The 20,798-nt window shown below is 39.0% G+C and overlaps 1 protein-coding gene across 2 annotated transcripts; it reads left to right on the top strand.

Moving 5' to 3' along the window:
- Positions 1 to 5,327: 5,327 nt before the first annotated feature.
- LOC121529155 (myc-associated zinc finger protein) lies at positions 5,328 to 20,673 on the top strand. 2 transcript variants are annotated; one of them, XM_041816882.1, is made up of 9 exons: positions 5,328 to 5,990; positions 6,228 to 6,416; positions 8,935 to 9,085; positions 11,618 to 12,024; positions 12,238 to 12,494; positions 12,826 to 12,889; positions 13,599 to 13,770; positions 15,841 to 16,271; positions 19,816 to 20,673. In XM_041816882.1, the coding sequence occupies exons 2-8, from the start codon at positions 6,384 to 6,386 to the stop codon at positions 16,164 to 16,166; spliced, it is 1,410 nt and encodes a 469-aa protein (XP_041672816.1). In that variant the 5' UTR covers positions 5,328 to 5,990; positions 6,228 to 6,383; the 3' UTR covers positions 16,167 to 16,271; positions 19,816 to 20,673. The 2 variants fall into 2 exon arrangements, with proteins under 2 accessions (XP_041672816.1, XP_041672815.1); XM_041816881.1 differs by having other exon boundaries at positions 5,328 to 6,416.
- Positions 20,674 to 20,798: the final 125 nt, after the last annotated feature.

Below are 20,798 nucleotides of genomic sequence, written 5' to 3'. Positions count from 1 at the left end.
GTTATTGAGTTCCAAATAGTTTCCAGCTGTTCCCACAGACTTGCTTTAGATTAAACTTTTGTGCAATCAATCTTTGAGTCTACTAAATCCCAAATTTGTTAAATAGGATTCAAATCCGGACTTTGACTTGGCCAGTCCATCAGTTCCAGTACTCCAGATTCCTTTTTCTTGCTATAATAGTCTCTGCACAGCTTTGAAGTATGCTTGGGGTCATTGTCTTGTTGGTATATGAACCCATGACCAATCAGATTCAGTCCAGAAGGGATTCCATGATGCACTAAGATGTTGTGGTAGACGTTCTTGTTCATGATACCGTCCATTTTCACTCATTTGCCCACGCCGTATCCACAAATGGAACCCCATACCATAATGGAATCTCCACCATGTTTCACTGTGGGTGCAATGCATCTGGCATCAAAACGTTCTCCAGCTTTTCTGCGGACATAAACACGACGATGCTGACCGAAGAGTTCAAACTTGGACGCATCTGTCCAGAGTACCTTCTTCCAGTCATCAACAGGTGTTTCTGGATGTTTGCAGGCCTCAATAATGGCTTCTTAGCAGCTATTCTTCCCTTTAAGCCTTGTTCTGTCAGTCGTCTGCTTATGATTATTCTGGAGACTTTCTCAGACTCTGATCTAGAAGCATTCATCTCTGCCTGAAGATCAGCAGTGGTCTTCCTTCTGTGTCTAGTACTTCAAATCTTGAGGTGTCTGATTTCTGTTTCAGTTAACTTTGGTTTTCTGCCTCTTCCTTGGCGCATTTTGTAAGTACCAGCCTCGGCAATTGACTCCAAAGCATACTTGACCACACTGTGAGAACACTTTATGTCTTTCCCTATTTGTCTCAGAGACCATCCAGCATCATGAAGTGCTTTAATGCCTACTCTTTTATTTTCAGTGAGCTCTCCACCTTTTACCATTTTGAACAGGAATGAGGAATTTCAAACTGAATTCACCTTTTTATACCCAAATTTGAGCCGGCTCACTGGGCTTCTCTGAGAAGTCAGAAATGAATCAAGCATAACATTCAACCACTAAAACTCATTTTTCTGTTCAGGAATGCAAGTAAATAACTATAATTTGACATATTAATCAAGAAATGATAATGTGCTTTACTATTTTTTCAGTTTTGTTGTGAATCAGTACATTTGAAAATTTGACAATTTACAATTTAACAATAATAATGATATTTTAGCATTAAAAATATCATTTGGGTTAAAGAGCTTCTACATATTGGTGTATTAATCACTGCAGAAACATAAAAAATGATTGTGGTAATTACCAGTGCTGTTAATTTAGGGCAGCTGTGGCATAAACCTTACTTTGGGTGGTGGTCTAATAAATTTGTTAAGCACTGTATATCCACAGAGTTTAGTAAAGCCAGGTGTAATACTATTTCAGTGGTGGGAATTCTTAAAAGTTTTGATGGTTACTTAGCTTGGAGTGTGACTGGGTTGAATTTATTGTGCAAATAACAAAATAAAGACAATAAAACAGTTTTATTTTGCTGTTTCTGGCTTTATTTGATGCCGTTCTTAAAAAAAAAAAAAAGCTATTATATATATCTATCTATCTATAGATATATCTATCTATCTATAGAAAGATAGATATATATATAGCTTATTTTCCCTCAAAACAATGATTGAACATTCATGAAGAAGAGTACTTTGTCTTAGAAAAAGTCCACAATGCCATTTTATCCTGCTTCTTTTCTGTCATACGCAGAACTGAAACTTATGTCACATTCAGTAAGTTTCAGTTTCAACAATCACTGTACTGATATGATGAAATGCATCCCTTTATCTATTTTAGTTTTTGTTAATTTATATGCTTGCTCCATGGATACTGATGTTGAGAAGGACAGCGTGAGCAGAAAATCAGACTACTAGATTTAAAAATGAGATGGAACATTTATTTTCACAGTACAGCATAAAGTACTGTTCTGCCTTCAATACCACAGCAGGTTTATTTAAAAAGAAAGTGGATTTAATTTTGAAACACAAAACAATAGTCAGAAACTAATTTCTGACTCTTGAAATTTACAAGATAACATCAATTACTAAGCTGAAATAACTGTGACATAATGTGATATACTGTATATTTGGAGGACTGACATGTTGTTTGCACTGAGAGGCCTCCATCTAGCCACTCTGCCATAAGCACAGATCGGTGCAGTGATGTTTGTCCTTCTGGAACTTTGTCCCATCTCCACAGAGGATCCCTGGCGCTTGGGTTCATGGTCACCTCTCTTGCTAAAGCCCTTCTACCCCCATCACTCAGTTTGGCTGGGCGACCAGCTCTGGGACAAGTCCTGATTGTGCCAAATTTCTTCCATTTAAGAATTATGGAGGCCACTGTGCCCATGGAAACCTTCAGTGCAACAGAATATTTTTCTAGCTTCCCCCAGATCTGTGCCTTGCAACAATCCCATCTCTCAGCTGTGCAGGCAGTTACTTTGAAGTCATGGCTTGGTTTCTTGCTCTGATATGCATTGTTAGCTGTGAGGCCTTCTATGGAGAGGTATGTGCCTTTCCATATAATGTCATATCAATTCATTTTAACACAGGTGGACTCCAGTCAAGGTGTAGAAACATCTCAGCAAAGAGAAATGGGAGGAACCTGAACAAAATTTCAAGTGGTTTTGATCTGATAACTTGTGTCAATGTGATATTTCACTTTTTTAATCTCAATTTTTTTTCACTATGTCATAATGGGGGACTAAATGTAGACTAATGAGAATATAATGTTTTTTGACTGTAGCATCAGGCTGCAACATGAGAAGAACAAAAAAGTGAAGGGGGTATGAATACTTAAGAATGCACTGCACAGTGCCATGAAAAAGTATTTGCCCCCTTTCTGATTCCAGATGTTTTTGCATATTTATCACACTTAAATGTTTCGGATCATCAAACCAATTTTTCTATTTCACAAAGACAACAAGTAAATACAAAATGCAGTGTCTGAATCATTATCTAATTTTTTTAAGGGGGGTGGGGGGGTTCAAACCTATCTAGTCCTATTTGAAAAAGTGATTGCCCCCCTAGATTTAATAACTGGTTGTGCCACCCCTTGTCAGCAATGACTGAAATCAAACATTTACAATTACTGGTGATGAGTCTTTCGCATCGCTGTGGAGGAATTTTGGCCCACTCTTCTTCGCAGAATTGTTTCAACTCGGCCATATTGGAGGGTTTTCCAGCATGAACTGCCTGTTTAAGGTCACGCCACAGCATCTCAATTAAATTTAAGTCCTGACTGGGCCATCCTAGTCCGACCTTGATTTTGTTTTTCTTGAGCCATTCAGAGTTGGACTTGCTGGTATATTTCAGGTCGTTGTCCTGCTGCATAACCCAAGAGCGCTTGAGCTTGAGGGCACAAACTCATGGCTGGGTGTTGGCCTTCAGCATTTTCTGGTACACAGCAGAATTTATTGTTCCATCAATCACAGCAAGTGGTCCAGGTCCTGAAGCAGCAAAGCAGCCCCAGACCATCACACTGCCACCACCATGTTTGACTGTTGGCATGATGTCCTTTTTATCAAATACTGTTACTTTTTATGCCAGATGTAACGGGCTGCACACCTTCCATAAAGTTCAACTTTTGTCTTGTCAGTCCAGAATATTTCTCCAAAAGTCCTGGGGATCATCAAGATGTTTTTTTTTTGGCAAATGTGAGCCTTTGTGTTCTTTTTGGTCATGAGTCATGAACTCTGACCTTAACTGAGGCCAGTGAGGCCTACAGGTCTTCGGATGTTGTTCTGGGTTCTCTTGTGACTTCTTGGAGGAGTCGTTGTTGCACTCTTGAAGTGATTTTGGATGGCCAACCACTCCTGGGAAGGTTCACCACTGTTCCCAGTTTTCTCCATTTGTGGATAATGGCTCTGGCAGTGGTTAGCTGGAGTCTCAAAGCCTTGGATATGGCTTTGTAACCTTTCTAGACTGATAGATTTCAATCACTTTGTTTCTCATTTGTTCTTGAATTTCTTTGGATCGTGGCATGATGCGTTTCTTTTTGAGATCTTGTAGCCTTCTTCACTTTGTCTGACAGCTTCTATTTAAGTGATTTCTTGATTCAACAAATCTGGTGTGATCAGGCCTGGGTGTGGCCAGTGAAACTGAACTCAGCTTTCCAAAAACTGTGGTTAATCACAGTTAACTCATTAATTAACAAGGGGTGCAATTACTTTTTCACATAGGGTCAGATTGGTTTGAATCCCCCCCCCCCCCTTAAAAAATAAATAATCATTCAGACACTGCATTTTTATTAACTTGGGCTGTCTTTGTGAAATAAAAAATTGGTTTGATGATCCGAAACATTTAAGTGTGATAAATATGCAAAAACATCTGGAATCAGAAAGGGGGCAAATACTTTTTCACAGCACTGTAGATCAGGGCTGGGAAACTTTGGTCACCTAGGGGGCTATCTTAGTTAAATCCTCAATGCCAAAAGGCCAAATCGTCATAGATATTTTGGATAATCTCAATTTAACCACTATGATCCTTAATAATTTAATGAATAAGAAATAGCTTCATGATTGTCATATTAACAGTTATATTTTTTAAACTCAAGTGCAAATAGATGGTTAATTTATTGGCCAAAACAAACCAAATTTAAGTTAGTTTGTCAATGCAGTAAACAGATATGTATATATATATATATATATATGTGTGTATATATATATATATATATATATATATATATATATAATACTTGCATTTCTATTTTTTTCAAAGATGTATGTAGTGATGCATGTAGTGAAGTTTTAAGAAGCAGTTACTGCCAATTATATATACTTATTTCTTTTAAAGAACTAAAAGAACTGAACATGTACCAGTACTCAAATACTATAATATAAATTCTCCTGTATTTATGCTTTTTTGGTAAATTTTGTCATCTTTTTTTCATGTTTATCATTTATTGGTTAGTAATTGGTAAAATTACATTTTGGACCATATTAGATGAAGAGGAGGACCACATTTGGCCCCCGGGCCACCTGTTTCCCACCGCTGAACACCTGCATACACATATAATAAAACCTATAAAAAATGCCTATTTCTCATACAGTCCTATTTTTTTTTTTTTTTTTTTTTTTTTACCTCAATGCAATAAAAATCGTCTGTTTCAAAAAGAGAACTTTGGTCACATTGTTCTGAAAAAGGGAGTTTTTCTTTAAGGTTACACAAGCTTTCTCTATGTTTTGCATAGGTAAAAGGACAAAAAATTCTAAATCTAAAAATCTAAATCTTGAGCTAAAGAACTTCGGGATTTTTTGAATGGAGTTTGGTGGGTATATAAATCTGGCCCACTGAAGAATGGACGTCATGTGTACGGAGGTTAGATCCAGCTGTTGCACTTGCGCGCATCGTTACCTTTAAGATGGTCGTGAATAACGCCTTGAATTAGCTAAAGCTGACACCATTTTAGCCAAGAGTTTGCTACGTCCGATGCCAGACCGGGTGACCAGTCGCGTGATAATAGATAAGTGATTTTTCGTCTTTAGAGCGAAGTGAGGACATAAACTGCCGTGGCGATACTATAAATGTCGGTTTTCATTTTCTGTCGGCCTACCGAGAAGTGGCGGCGGCGGCGGGGGCGAGAGGGACGGCACGAGACGAGACGGGGTCCGCGAGGAGGGTGCATACACAAAATACTTTCCCTTTAAAGCAGAGAGGGACAGAGGGGGTGAAGAAGAGATAAAAAAAGAAAAGGAAGAAAGACAGAGAGGGAGGGAGGGCGAGAGGGAGTGAGGGAGAGAGAGGGAGAGAATTTGAAAAAAAGAGAAAGATGTCATCCTGTCGATTGAAACACCGAGGCGGAGCCATGGACCGCGGCCGACCAGGAGCTCACTAGTTAGGGGACGTTCCTTACGCAACGCCGAGGCTTGGGACTCGACGCTGCGGCCTTTATTGGAGCTATCGCAAATAAATGCCTCTTGAGCAGCTGCTGACTATGATTAGCACGCTTCGACTACTCATCTTCTGTAAAGAAGTAATTTATATTTTGCATGCAGTTCACGAATTTTTGTTACAGTAGACATAAGCAAATGATATTAAAATGCACCATTAAAGCAAGCATGATACCAACCATTTTGTCGCATTTACAAAATCATCTTGACAGTGCCTGTATATTGCCAACAGATTGCCACGATAATTCATAACTCATAGCAACCTAATAACCATTTAATGTCAGTGGATTTGGGCTAACTACCGTCCGATGTAATCATAGATTTCCATGAATTAAACCGGGCAGGCAGCTGCGATACAGGCCTCAGGTTGTGTTTTCACAGCAGCAGTTGGAGCATTTCTTGTTGGGCTTCGTTGCCCTCCTCCCTCCCCTCTTTGCTCCCAGGCTGGTTAGCTTTCACTCCCTGAAGTGTTCAGGATGGATACCTCCTGGAGTAATTTCCTCTTTCAGGTAAGTCTTAATTGATGCTTGAGCTGCTCTGTGGTTTAAGGTTTTTTAAGGAGGAGGAAAGAGAGGGGGGAGGGGGTATGTTGACATTTCTGCATGGGGTTAAATGGGGAAGGAGGGGGGAGTTTAAAAAAAAAAAGAGGAGGAGGTCAGACTAGGGTCACGGTAAAGATGGTTAATGGCAAGTTGTGACCTTTAAAATCTGATGCATTTCTTATTATCTTACCAACTTCAACCCCCATGTTTGGCTTACTTTCACTTTAGATCATAATTGTGTCAAGATTGACTTCTTTACATGGAAGTGACATCCACTAGTTTGTGTAAAACTGTTTGAATGCTGCACATGAAGTTACAAAGGGACAAAAAATCACCAGTTATCTACTGCTTAATTAGTAATATGACCATTATTTTACAAAATTAACTTGATGCCAGACTAAATGAGACCTGAATCAATGAATCAGACCAGGAAATCATCAGGAAAAATTATGAATAAATCATTTGATCATTAATGCACTGTCCTCATAGGTGCAGACTAGCCCCCTATGGTCCATCAGAGAGATAGCAGGCTTGGGGCACTTACAGCTTTAGCAGGGTTAGGTACACTTTTAACATCAGAAGGCTAAATCCATTTCTTACTCAGTTAACTGTGAAATTCTTCTATGCTTATTGCAAAGGTAAAGATGTGATTAATAACCCCTACTATATGGACTGCATAAAGCATTTCAATAATAGACAGAATAACTTGAAAGCACACATAAGGTTCCACATAAGGTAACTGTAGTAGAAATCTTGCCACTGAATAACACAAAAAATGTGCCCTTTTATTTTTGTATCCCCAGTTGGGACATAAAAAATGTTACTAAATTATGTGATTCTTTTTGGGCTGCTGGATGTTTATAACCTGAGATATTTTCCAGCACTGATGCTAATGAGTTCCAGCTTGGACAATATTTTTGATGAAGTAACACTTATTTTTATTGGTCAGTCTGTAGATTACTTCTTAATTATGTTATGTTTGGAAATTATGGAGCAGGTGTCTTCAGATGGGTTACTTCAACAGACAAGTCCAAAGAAACAGAAGGTTTGAGGTCTCGAGGAAGAGAAAACACCGTATACATTAATCTTAGAAGCTTAGCTAGGGCTGGAAAATATATCAGTTGTTTTTTTATAGGGGTGCATGATATTGAATTTTCTCCGATATCCAAAATGCAGATATTTACAACTTCATTTTAGTCTCTTTCAACATCTAGACTGATATTTTTTTTTAAAGTTCATACTTAAAACTTCACTCTTTAAAACACACAATTTAAAGTTTGAGGATTAACACTTAAAAGTGTAAAGAATGTGATGAATAAAGGTTAAGACTTCAGCTGACAGGTCTGTTGGTCCAGCCTATAACTCCACTAACTTATTTCTTCATACGGCCTGTATTTACAGCTGATATAGGAACATTTTATAGCTAAAATATCGTCTGTAAATATCAACAGAAATTTTCATATATGACAATAATTCACTTATTAAGCTAAGATCTGATAATATCCTGCATTCCTATTTTTTAAAAGGTGATCATACTAGGCAATCCATACCACAGCCAAGCACACTTAATATGTATGCACACCAGTTTGGGCGTGTAGTGTGGACTGTCAGAGCATGCATGTAAACTGTGCGTCTCACATTTCAACAATAACATGTATCCATGCTCAGAGCTTGTTGGGCTTGGAAAAATGTGAGTGCAGGCCAGCAAAGGACCTGAGAAGGTTAGCTAATTTTGCACTAAGCTAAGGTATAGTCGTGTCCATATGTTTTAGGCAACTTTTTTCCCCGGGCCTTTTCACCCCTGGTAATACGCCCAGAGACCACCAGCAGATTTTGGGCCCTTTGGACATCCACAGCATGATGGCAACCCTTATACCATGCTTACTCGCCACATCCACCACTCCTCACTACACCCTAAAGATGGGGACTTTGATATTTTTTCAACAGTGTATTTTTCAATGCCACTGGTAAAATCCAAGAACATCTGGAGAATGACCCGGGTTGTGTCAATCCTCCCTCCTGCTCAGTAATGCCTTCAGGCAGGCTTACTCACCATTGCACCTTTCTTTAGCTTCAGTTTTTCTATGTGTATGTTGATATATCTTATGCTGATGTTGATTCAGGTAAAAAAAATTGATGTGGGTTTATTTTTAAGTCATTTTTATGCATACGCTGACATTGCACAGCTGTCTATTGATTAAAGTGCCTGTCTGACATTTGCTCTATGTGGTTCAACATAGAATTGATTTGATATTTCCTTTAATGAAAAAACATTAATCATGTATCATCGTCCAGCTAAAATATCTCAAGATGTGGCTTTCTGTATGTATTATCAAGCCATCAAACCAGAGAATATTTGTCATTTGCTTGAAGAAAGCTTCAGATGTGTCTCTATCCAGCTGTTCATTAATTCGAAATAGACTGAAGACTCAGTTTGCCAGACTGTGTAATAGAGGATAAATAATAAATATGCTCCTGTTTGTAGACGCCGTCGACTCAGAGCCAGCCTGAGACGCCTCTGCAGTCAGAACTGCTGCCTGAGCTGACGGGCGCCGCTCAGAGTCCTCCAGCAGAACACATTGTGACGCCGCCGTCTACGGTCGACACTGCTGCCCTGAGCGAGGAGCCTCTACCTGGTGAGAGGGGCGAGTGTTTCACTGCTGGGTATAATGTTAAGCAGGGCTTGATGCTCGTGGTATTTTCACTCTGGTTGAATCCTTACAGACTGGAATATTTGGAGTGAAGGGGATGCAATAAAGCTCCCTCACAGGAATATCAACATGGAGACACTGACAGAGAATTTAACAAACATTGGCTTTGCTCGATAATTATATAACATGGAATCTTTAAGAAATTTGGAAAAATATAGACAGATTTATTCTGACTTTTTTTTACCTTTGTTAAATCTTATTTTAGATGTTCTTTGTAGGCCTATTCAAATAAATATAGCCTTGAGTGCAAAATGAGCCTATGTTGTAAATCCATTGATGGCAGGCCTCTGAATCCAATCAAATTAAAATGCTGACATAGGAAACACATTAAAATGGACACTTAAAAAAAAAGATACACACAGAGGACCACAGTGGATCCGTTTTAAAACTCAAGAGTTCAATAAAAATAAATGCAAGTTATCTAAAACCTATTGTATGTATAATTTGCCAGATAATAATGGCACGCTGTGTTTTATTACAAATAGATTAGTATCAATACATACATTTGCAGATATGCTCCTGTATGAAATGTTGTTTGCAGAACATTTTAAAGCAGAAAACAAAATGGTGATTTACAAAGCATGTCCTTCATAGTGCTACAACATCATAGTGAACAAACCTCTCAGCACTGTCTGCAACACGTAGCAGAGCATCACGTGTCTGTCTCCTTCTGCTGTATTTAAATAAAGATAAAATACCCTTGCACTGGGAACTGACATACTGTGCTGGAGACAAGCCAAGATATGAGCATAACAGAGCTGGCTGGACAAAACACAAAACTAGGCCCATATCACCTCTGCTAACCCAAGTACACATTTAACTTGCTGATAGAATATCGAAGAGCCTTCTGAATGGTATAGTTCACAGCAGAACAGATTTTTGTATCAGTTCTTAGTAGAAACCTACATTTATGTGCAGTTTTATGACCACATTATTCATTTTGGTGAGGTTTTCCCTTGCCTTTCCTCTTCTACTCTGCTAATCTAGTTTAAAAAGCTTTAAGGAGAAATAGAGCTGTTCATCATGAAGCTACATCTAATCTTATTTATATCAAATAACTAATTATAACAAAACTGCTCAACATATTAAACACCAATGCAGAAATCATCATGATGCAACTAAACGTTGCTACAAAATCTAAGTTTGTTTGTTTCTTTAATTTAACCAAATTGTTAGACCCATGTCCCATCTGTTGAGATGAAGGGGATGGGGTTTATGTCCTGCTCTGCAGTCAGCCAGCAGGGGGAGCTCTAACTATTTTGGCTTCATTTTCAGGTGGCATGTGTTGCCCTACCTATCTTAATGTACAGTCTGCTGGTTGAATTACTGTTATTAAGGTTGAATATTTTTCATTAAATCACCTATGAGGACGTTTTGGGTCATTTTGGTTTGTGGCTCCCCTCTACGACATTTAAATATCATTGCTTATCTTGTGTTTTACAAGTGTAAGTGGGGTTATTTTAATAAAAAATCTCATCCTTTAAAATGCAAACAAAGGCTGGTCCGGCACCTACTGTTAATCACCTCATACGACCCAGAGGCCATGTTTAAAAGCATCAAAGTAGCCATAAAAAACAACCTGTGGCTTATTTTTTTTCTTGCATTTGTTGGTCATATAGAGCAGTGCTTCTCAACTGGTATAGCATCAGGATACTCCAGTTTCTTTAATGAAAAATCATGACCCAAATTTAAAAGATAAAAAGCACACCTTTATTTATTTAATAGTGTTGCAGTTTTGATCTCAGTTTGAACAAAATCAGTGACTGTAGAATAGAACGCAACCAACATGTTTTGCACCATATTTCCCAATGATTACATGTATTTTTTTGCCCATTTCCAAAGTTAAAAAGTTAAAAAATACCCTGTTATGGCAACTTTAGTGTGAAGAAAAGTGGTTGAAATATTGAAAAAACATTGAAATGTACCCATTATCACAGTAAAACACAGTAAAGTAAAATGTATGGATGCATGTCCACTAAGAACTGCAGTACTTCAGAGACCTTCTGCAACCTTTTTTTCAGACACACATTCCCATCCCACTGAAAACAGCTCAATGACCCACTTTTGGGTCCTGACCCACCAGTTGAGAACTTGTGATATAGAGGTACCAGCATCACTTCAGTCTGTTTCGTGACCAACTAAAACAACCTCCCATTTGCTTTAATGTCAGCTTAGGTAATAAAGTTCCCTTTGTGAAAATACCATAATAAAAAACATACTAATAAAATTCGAAATTATAAAAAATAGTTAAACTAAAACAAGAAATACAAATAAATAAAAATTATAAAAAACAAATGTAACAAAAAAAATGTATATAAAATACAAGGAATCCTTATGAATTTGAGTAAATAAAACAGTAAGTTAAATCGTGTGCAAATACCCTGATGGTGAGCTGTAACCTGACTGAGATAAATGTCATATTAATGAGATACTTTGCCCCTATGTTGTGTCTATCAGTCAAACCGCTCACCAAGCCGAGTCGGCCGGCCCATATCTGCGCCACCTGCAACAAGGAGTTCAAGAACAGCTACAACCTGCGACGGCACCAGTCGGTACACACGGGCATAAAGATGAAGGACCGAGCTGCCCGAGAGAAGGAGGAAGCGGGGAAGGTGGCGCGGGTGGAGAAGCAGACCATTCCTCTCTCCCTCCTCCAACTCACTCTGCCCCCCCAGCCTGCCACTCTCCCTCCCCCTCCCCCTACCACCACCATTGCCCCAGACACCCTCCCCCAGCCTGGCCAGCACGCTAACCAAGAGGGCCAGCCGGTTACTGTGTCCATTGCCCCAGCAACTGTCACCATGGCTGCGCAGCCTCAACCCATCCAGGCACATGTTGTTGTCGTGGGCTCCATGGAGCAGGTGGTGAGCTGAGTATAATATATATGAAGAGTTCAGACTACCGTTTAAGAATAAGTTCTGCTTTTTATGCCTGTATACCTGAAGGGTTTCTTCAAATTTTGCAAAAAACCTTCAATATATTACTCAAAAAGAGAACTTCTCTGAGAGCACAACAATTTTTTTGTCTCAGCTGATGGTCAGACAGAGCCTCACAGCATCTCTGCTGCTGTTCCACAGAACCCAAACCCTAGCCCCAGCCCCAACACAAACCAGGTGAGGAAGAACCACGCATGTGAAGCCTGTGGGAAGGCCTTCAGAGACGTCTACCACCTCAACCGTCATCGTCTGTCACACTCAGATGAGAAACCGTACTCCTGCCCCATCTGCCAGCAGCGCTTCAAGAGGAAAGACAGGATGAGCTATCACGTGCGCTCACATCAAGGCGGCGTGGAGAAACCTTACATTTGTCCTCACTGCGCCAAGGCCTTCTCCAGGTACAAACTCAGAAATGTGCCCTTTAAAACTTGAACATTTGTCCTCAACTGGCAGCTTTAGATGGGATCAGAGAGGAGACCTTTACCTTTTTCGCTCTGTGAAAAACAATTTCTTGGATGTATCAAGGTGGCTTTGAAGAAAGAGCTGCTACAGCTGTTTTTGGATTTAAAAAGAGATTTTCTGTTCAACACCAGTCTTTTTAACCGTAGGGATCCTTTCTGTAATATTGTCAGGCACTTATTATTACAGTTAGATAATGCAGTTGCAGATGAGAGAACTTTTGGCTTTTTGTTTCTTTGGTGTTTACCAGTATGTGTAATTTTTCTCCAGACCAGACCACCTCAACAGCCATGTTCGACAGGTGCACTCTACAGAGAGACCATTCAAGTGCACGGTAAAGATTTCATCTGTCTGTTTAGAGGAGTTCAGCTGCGTTTCAACAATGATACTGTAGAACATTAGATAATAATGATTATGATGGTTATTAAGGGTCTTTTTAAATAAATATCTAACTTAATGGGTGCCGTGGTAGCTCACCTGGTGGAGCATGTGCCCCATGTACAGCTGGCTAATTATCGTTACAGCCAGCGTTGATTCTAATTCTTGCCTTTGCTCACACATTTATGAAATCAGTGAGCCTCTAAGTAACTCATAAAATTATAGCGTATTATAACAAATAATAAAAAGCTTTTCAAATTACTTAAATCACGTGTCTGTAATGCTTTAATAAGTCTAAATTGTTTGCTTTTTTATGCCTTATTTAACTTTGACACTACACTTTTGTCTGCGTAGTTTTTACTTATTTTTGTATTAAAAAATGATTGGAACCAAAGTAGATACTGTTTAAATAATGTGCAGATTTATGTGCCAGTGGGCTCTAAAGTACTGTACTTAGAGTGTTCACTTGATTAGCTCTTTAAGATACCTACAGGTCTTGAATTGATTTATTAAAACTTTTCTAATTCCTTCAGTGTTATTTTAATTCATTTTTCAGTAAAAGTTCAGCTTAATTCCTTTTAAATATTTCTTGTAATTCGATAGTTTGATTTCATCCATGTTCTTAAGCTTTCTCTTAGCACATGTGGTCCTCATGTTTTCTACAGACATGCACGTCAGCGTTTGCCACCAAGGACCGTCTCCGCGCCCACCTGATCCGGCACGAGGAGAAGGTACCGTGTCACATCTGTGGGAAGCTGCTGTCCGCTGCATACATCACCGACCACATGAGGGTCCACAACCAGTCGCAGCACCATCAATGCCATCTCTGCAATCGCAGTAAGACTCAGAACAGATTACATATTACTTCAGGTTGAACTGATTCAACTAAAGCTGTGCTTTAAGTACAAGGCATCCCTGCTGGGTTTGTCTGTACTCTTCATGTGAGGTTGTCAGACTCTCAATAACAATTTTAGCCCATCAGTTGTTAACCCGTTAACACTTTTAACTGGACATGCTTTTATTTAGGTTTTCCCCAAACTATTACATCGCAGTCACTACGGCTTGTTCAGTGCTGGGTAGAGTACACAGTTACACTACTCAAGTACAAGTACGGTTACTTAATAATAATACTAATTACTCAAGTAGAAGTAAAAGTACTCAAAAAAATAAGTACTTGAGTTAGAGTAAAACAGTACCTTATTAAAAGACTACTTAAGTAGTAAGTAACTTCATTTTGTGTAATTTATTAAAACAACATATTATTCAGGGGTGGTAATGTAAACTGCACAATGTCATAAATAAAGTAGCATAACTTGCCAAAAGTAAAAGAATTAAAAAGCATAACTTAACACATAAAGCAGCAGTCAAGTCATGTTTGTTAATCACAATTATGGGATGAAAAATTCAATATAAAGAGATTAAACAGACTCTTTCTCTCATAGTAGTTATCTTATTTCTACATGATGATTTTAATCTCACATACATGAATTTGTACCTTGAAGTTCTTACTTTTTAATCACATTATATTTATTTTATCATGTGTTAATGATTGGCTCACATTTATGAAATTAATCTTATGAACTGGCCTCATTTCTGACTTTTTGCCATTTTTTATTCAATTTTTGCTTTTTAGCTCCAATTTATGAATTTTGGTCCTGATTGTCACTCAACAAATTTGCCAAGCCAAACTGAAACTTATTAAAACCAAAGACAACTTTGGCCCACTAGCCCCACGTTATAACCATGTTAGGTATAATCACTGATATAAAAGATATGCCACACGCACATGATAATAGTATCACCAAGATGTAACCTCAAAAATGGCGACGTGGCGTGTAAAATCACATTTGTGGCAGAGTTACATAAGTGGTTGGACATGTGACATCATTTATCACTGACACAACTGTGTCTTTGCAGTTTGCAAGTTAAAACAAAGATTTGATCTTACACGTTTAGTTAACTAGCAGCCCAGTCGTTAGCTTGATTAGCTTACCTACCATAACGTGCTTTCTTAGATTTGACGTGCTATTTTTGAAGCTTGAGATTTCCACTGCTTTAGGTAGACACAGTAGGCAGCGCATTATGGAGCTTCGTTTAAAAGGCAAAGAGTCTTGATTTTGGGCCAGGGATAAACATGCTCCTCTGACAGAGACGCAGGTATTACATCTTCAGCCATTATTTCCAATTGTTGATTGTTCAGGGGGAGGGGTCACTCCTCCATTTACTCTGTGGTGCTGAGGATTTTACCTCCCACTGCTGTGAGAGCTGAGTGTAAAAAATAATTAATGAAAATAAATTATAGACAATTAAAAGTAGCAACTAGTACATGCCCAATGTAACAGAGTAAAAGTATAGTTTTTCATCACAAATGTAACAGAGTAGGAGTAAAAAGTACTCTGCTCAATAACTACTCTCAGAAGTAGGATTTAAAAAAAAACTACTAAAGTACATGTAACAGAGTAAATGTAACGCGCTACTACCCACCTCTGGGGTTGTTTCAAATTTTCCAGAAGTTAATTCGTATGGAGGTGATTCTAGACTTATTGCACCTGTAAGGCAGGTTTTTCAAGAAATGCAAAATCAGTGATCCAGGTTTAAAAAACACAGCAGTTAACCTTTAATTACAGAGCTTGACTTTATTTATGTTGTTGCTTTTTACCTCTGGAATTATCACACATTGCAGTATAATTTCATTTATTATAATGCAGTTGACCACAGTAATTGTGACATAGATTAATAAATGAAAATTTCTTCTATTTCTCAGTGTGGCATCACTGTCACGTATACAGCTCTGTAATATTAAAAACACAATTATTAAGGTGGAAATATAATTTCTTTACTATTGTAAGCTAAACATGGCTTAATAATGAACATTTATTAAAGAATAGTGTTTTAATTGTCTTCCAGGCTTCACCACCCTCACCTACTTGCGGGTCCATGCGCAGAAGCACCACGGCCAGGAGTGGAAAGAAAGCGGCGGGGCACGGGGGGGTTTTGGTGGGACTGGGCCTGGTGGGGTGCTACACTGCCAGCTGTGTGGGGTGCAGTGCAAAACAGCCACACAGCTCCAGGGTCACATGGGCACACACGCCAACCAGGGTGACCCTAACCCTGACCCAACAAGTGCAGGCCCAGTGGGCACCACCAGTGTGGCTGTTACTGTGTCCAGCCCTAGCACAGTGGGACTGCTGGTAACTGACTGCTCCAGTATTGCCCCCCAGCCTCACAGCTAGCACGCTGGGAGGGTCAGGGGTTGGGGGGGCTGGGGATGGTAGTAGAGGAATTGGTTAAAATAAGGACTCATGGAGGAGAGGACAGAGGAACAGTTTCCGATCCAGGTGTGTATGAGTCATTAGGCTCCAGTGTAATGTTGCTCTAAATATTTTTACATTTAAACAGGTGCTAACAAAGTATAGCGCATTAGTATGTTTCCAGGTGTAAGTCACGGCATACTGCATACGTAAAAAATTAAGTTTACCTTTTTAGTTGCACTAGAAAGACTTGAGAGATATTACCCGATTACTGGTTCCCATCTCACAAACTGGTAATCTGTAAATTTTCTCCATCTGAAATCAATGTTGTTTCCACATCTGTCAGGCCCCACAGTAAATACATACTGAAATGGCTCAGATTTATAAAACATATAAAGTCACCCTTCAGATAACCCTAACCCTAGTTTTACACATTTTAACTAGGGTTGTTCTGATTCCATTACCAGTATCTGAAATATGCCTAATACTGCTTAAAATGCAGGTATTAGTATCGGTGAGTACACGAGTTTATGCGATTGGATAAGTTTGGTTTAGCTTTATATTTTGCCTTGTTTAGCCATCCTAAATGTAAGCGCTATAAACCCGAAATAAATTCCTCTTTGCTGCTGGAAAGCACTGCATGTATGGGCTACTGTTTTAGAGCAGTGAAGAAGAAGCAAAGGACCTACTGGAGCAGCAAAGAATGATGGCTGCTTGATAGTTGTTCTCTGAATGTTATTGTTAAAATGCCTTCCAGACAGGCGCTGTCGTTCAAGACAAGAAGTGACACATTTTCTATCAAAAGTTAAATAACTTTTGAACCATAAATTGTTGCCCCTTGTTTTTCCTCTTGAAGCAAGCTGTTGTGCCTTTCCATTGACACTATTGATGCGTTTTGATCCCATGGGCAGCATTTTCCATGACCCTGGAACTCGTGGGACTTTTGGGGACTTTAATGATTAAATCCACACCAGTAAACCCGATACTGAAAGTCTTTTAATCCTTTTTAATTGAATTACAATCCCTTATTACCACTAGCTCTAATGCTAACTGCCATCTTGTTTTCTCTTTGTGAGGGTCCATCAGTTAATAGCAGGCTGTTCCGTAATCACGTGATGCAAGCTGAATAGAGCAAAATGGAGAGAGGTTGTGATGCAGCCCCCTGTGATATTGTTATTTTAATACCTAGGAATAAAACTCAATTATCAACAGGAAACAACTTTAGGGTCACAGAGATGCTGTACATTATGATTCTATTTGTTGAGCCATGTTCGGAGTCAAATATAGGTCTAAAATTATTTGCTAGTCTGCACAGTCAGTCCAGAAAGTTCACACTGGTATTGGATCATTATTCGGTATCAGCCGATACCCACCACTTTGGTGTCGGAATCGGTATCAGGAAGGAAAAAGTGGTATCAGAACATCCCTAATTTTAACCATTTAAACATTTGACTAAATATTAATGTGGACAACGTGTCTCCATCTCCTTCTTTAGTTCAAAAGTAAAGCCAAAACACCCCATGATGGGTGCTCACACAGTGTGTGTGCTGATGTCATTTGTAGCCAATACAGTGAGGAGCTAGCTGATTGGTCTATGGGACTGACTGCACATTTAACCCAATACCTTAGGCACTCATTCATCTAACTGATCCAACACTTCCAAGATCCCTCATGTTAGTAGTCATCAATTGAACAAAGTTGTCTGTTTGAAAAAGACACACTGATAAGGAAAGTTCAAAGACTCCTGTCTTCTGGTTAAACGTGTTTACTCTGCTTATCCAACTATGAACACTGCAAGGAGAAGCATTATCAACAGGGCTGTCAATTGTGGGGTCTTTTTTTTTTGCATAAAGTAAGCAATTAACACTTTAGTATTCAGAGAGAAATAAGCACATGGGTATGAATCAGTGTGATAATAAACTATAAATGACAGATTCTGGATCTAACAAAAAACTTCTTTTAACCTTATAGTTTCACAAATACCCCATCTCTAGACATGTTGGAGGCAAGGTTTATGACCTATAGTCCTTTGGCTTGTGATTTTTGTATACTCTATCCCTCCCATTCCTCCCCCTGCCTGGATGGCAAAAGGGACATGTTGATCACAAGATGGCAGTGGTACAGAAAAACTCTCCAAATTCCCTGTGATAGTCTGTGTAGTGCACATGTTGTACATGGAAAGTTGACAAGGCTTCAGATGTCAGTATTAGATGCCGAAAGATCACTTTATGAAGCACTGAACAAAGCATTTTCCATAGCAACATGTCATTGGCAGCAGATGCACTGAATGGCCTAAAGTTAATGCAAGCAAACGCCAGTGTGAGAATTAAAAATGTGACCTTGTTGATTGATGACTCTCAGCTGAATGAGATGTGAAAATGCCTTTTGTGTTGTCGAAGCCCAACTCTATTATGTTACTTTCTCTTACCTCTATGGCTCCCAAACACACCTAGAACACAATTGTCGACTGAAATGCATAATGGCCAAATGTCAACAATGGTACTTATGCCATACTCTGTGGTGACTGACGTCACAGTGGCCACATGTCTGCAAAAGGTCTATATTTCAGCCAGTCAGCATCTGGCCCGCCCCTGCCTATAAGCAGACTCTGGGGCGTCTCACTTTGAGAGTTTTTCTTCTCTCTCTTTCTTCATAATATTTGCAGCACAGAAACTCTCAGTGCGTCTGTCACCCGTTATTCTGCAACCTATTATGTCAAACATTAACTTCTACCATTGGTTAGTTTGTGAATTTATGACAAAACTTCATGAAGTTCCCACGTTGGTTCTAATCAGGAATTAATTGACGTCGTCTAACTTCCTTGTGCAGACCAGCTGTTTAAAATCAGATCGCAGGTGAAAATCAATAAAGACTGTATTTTTTAAAGGTGATTTAATAAAAGAAAGGCTACTGATGATAATACTGAAGCAGGAAAAACAGTGAGGAAGTGAGAGAAACTAAATAGATGAGCTGCTGTGTGTAAGGGAAGGGGAGGGATGCAGGGGTTTGTTTAAAGGTGGGGGATTAGGGAGGCAAGATCAGCTGGTCTATGGTAGTTTAATACTAGGAAAAGGCCCCAATAAAACAGATAGCTAATAAAGTGGGATTAATGTTATGATGAAAATAATTAACCCACAGTGGTTATCTTTAAAACAAAGACAAATGGAAATTAAAAAAACATTTTTATTATTCCAACAAGGAATATAATCATTACAAGCAATGATCTTTTGTGACTTTTTTTCAGATAAAAGTTAGTTTTGCTGAAAGACACAGGTCTGTGGTAGTTTTTGGTATGTTATGCTTGATGATGACTTAATTACAACTAAGAATGGTGTCTTTAATATGCATCTAACTCAGGCTAAATTGCAAAGACTTTGTATTAACTGTTTTTTTATATGTTTCTTTTAGTTATTGTAAGATAATTTTGCATGTATATTATTAAGTGAGTATGTTGGGGCGATGGTGGTCGGGGGCCTCATATCAGGGGCGGCCCTGGTCAGCAGTGTTGGGGGGACTCTAACTTTTTGGGGCCAGTCCCTACTGGCTGTTGTCCCATCAGTCTTAATGCATGTCCTCGGTTCAAACATTTAATATAAAATTGATTGCGTGTGTTTTTGCCTTTTCTTCACAGACTGCTAGAAGTGAAGACGGAGCTTCAGAAGCTACCTTGGACATTGTCTTTCCTCCCTGGCCTGGCTCATGGTTTCATGAGGCCTTTCTGGACCTTTTGTCTGTTTCTGTGAAGCCCAGCTCCGTCACCGATGTAAAACAGCTCACCTACTGCGAACAATGACACCCACTCTTAACTGTTCATGTTATACAGTCTAACAAGTCAGATGCCAGAGAAGAGACTGCAGATGAAATTAATGGGAAACCTCTGCTCATTCATCAGAAAGGAAGATAATGTGTATTTTTATTAATATGGCTTAGCAATTACCTGTTTCTATTTGCCACGATGTCATTGTTTTGATTTCAACTAACTTTGCACAGCCTTTCATGATTTGTAAAGCTGTTGCCATTTATGATCATTTATACTCCATCATATCAGTGTTTGGTTTTAATGAGGACAGAAACTCCTCAGCTATACGTTAACATGATTTATCTCAGACCCCTCCTAATTTATGACAAAACAGTCTCCAGTTTGCCTTTGTCAGATTCTCCAGAGAAGGGAAGCCTACTAACAGATCATGGGAACAACTGTTAAAGATGGGCCATCATGTATATACTTTAATGCAGCTGATAAAGGCAAACTAATACTTGTAAGTGTATATTCCCCATGAACATTGAATGTGCATAACTTTCTCTGCTTCATATGATCTTTGCTCTTACCGGTACTCTGGATGCTGATTTGTAATTCTTTAAAAGGTAAATTGCCATGTTATTTGTAGCTACTTTGGTGACACATTTTCTGTGGCTGTGCCTATTGATTGTACTCGATGCATAGTGCATAGCGCCTCGTTACTACTGTATTAAAAAGCAGTAAAATGCATGTCTGGATTCAAGTCCGAAGTCTTTGCATAAGCCTTTGCTGATGGAGCACAAATTTGTTCATGTGGTTGTGGCATGAAGCACCAAGACTAAATCGACATTAGCATTGTTTACAGCAGCGAAGAG

The sequence above is a fragment of the Cheilinus undulatus genome, linkage group 21, assembly GCF_018320785.1.
Source record: "Cheilinus undulatus linkage group 21, ASM1832078v1, whole genome shotgun sequence".
NCBI lineage: Eukaryota > Metazoa > Chordata > Actinopteri > Labriformes > Labridae > Cheilinus > Cheilinus undulatus.
This window is presented reverse-complemented; position numbering and strand designations above follow the sequence as displayed.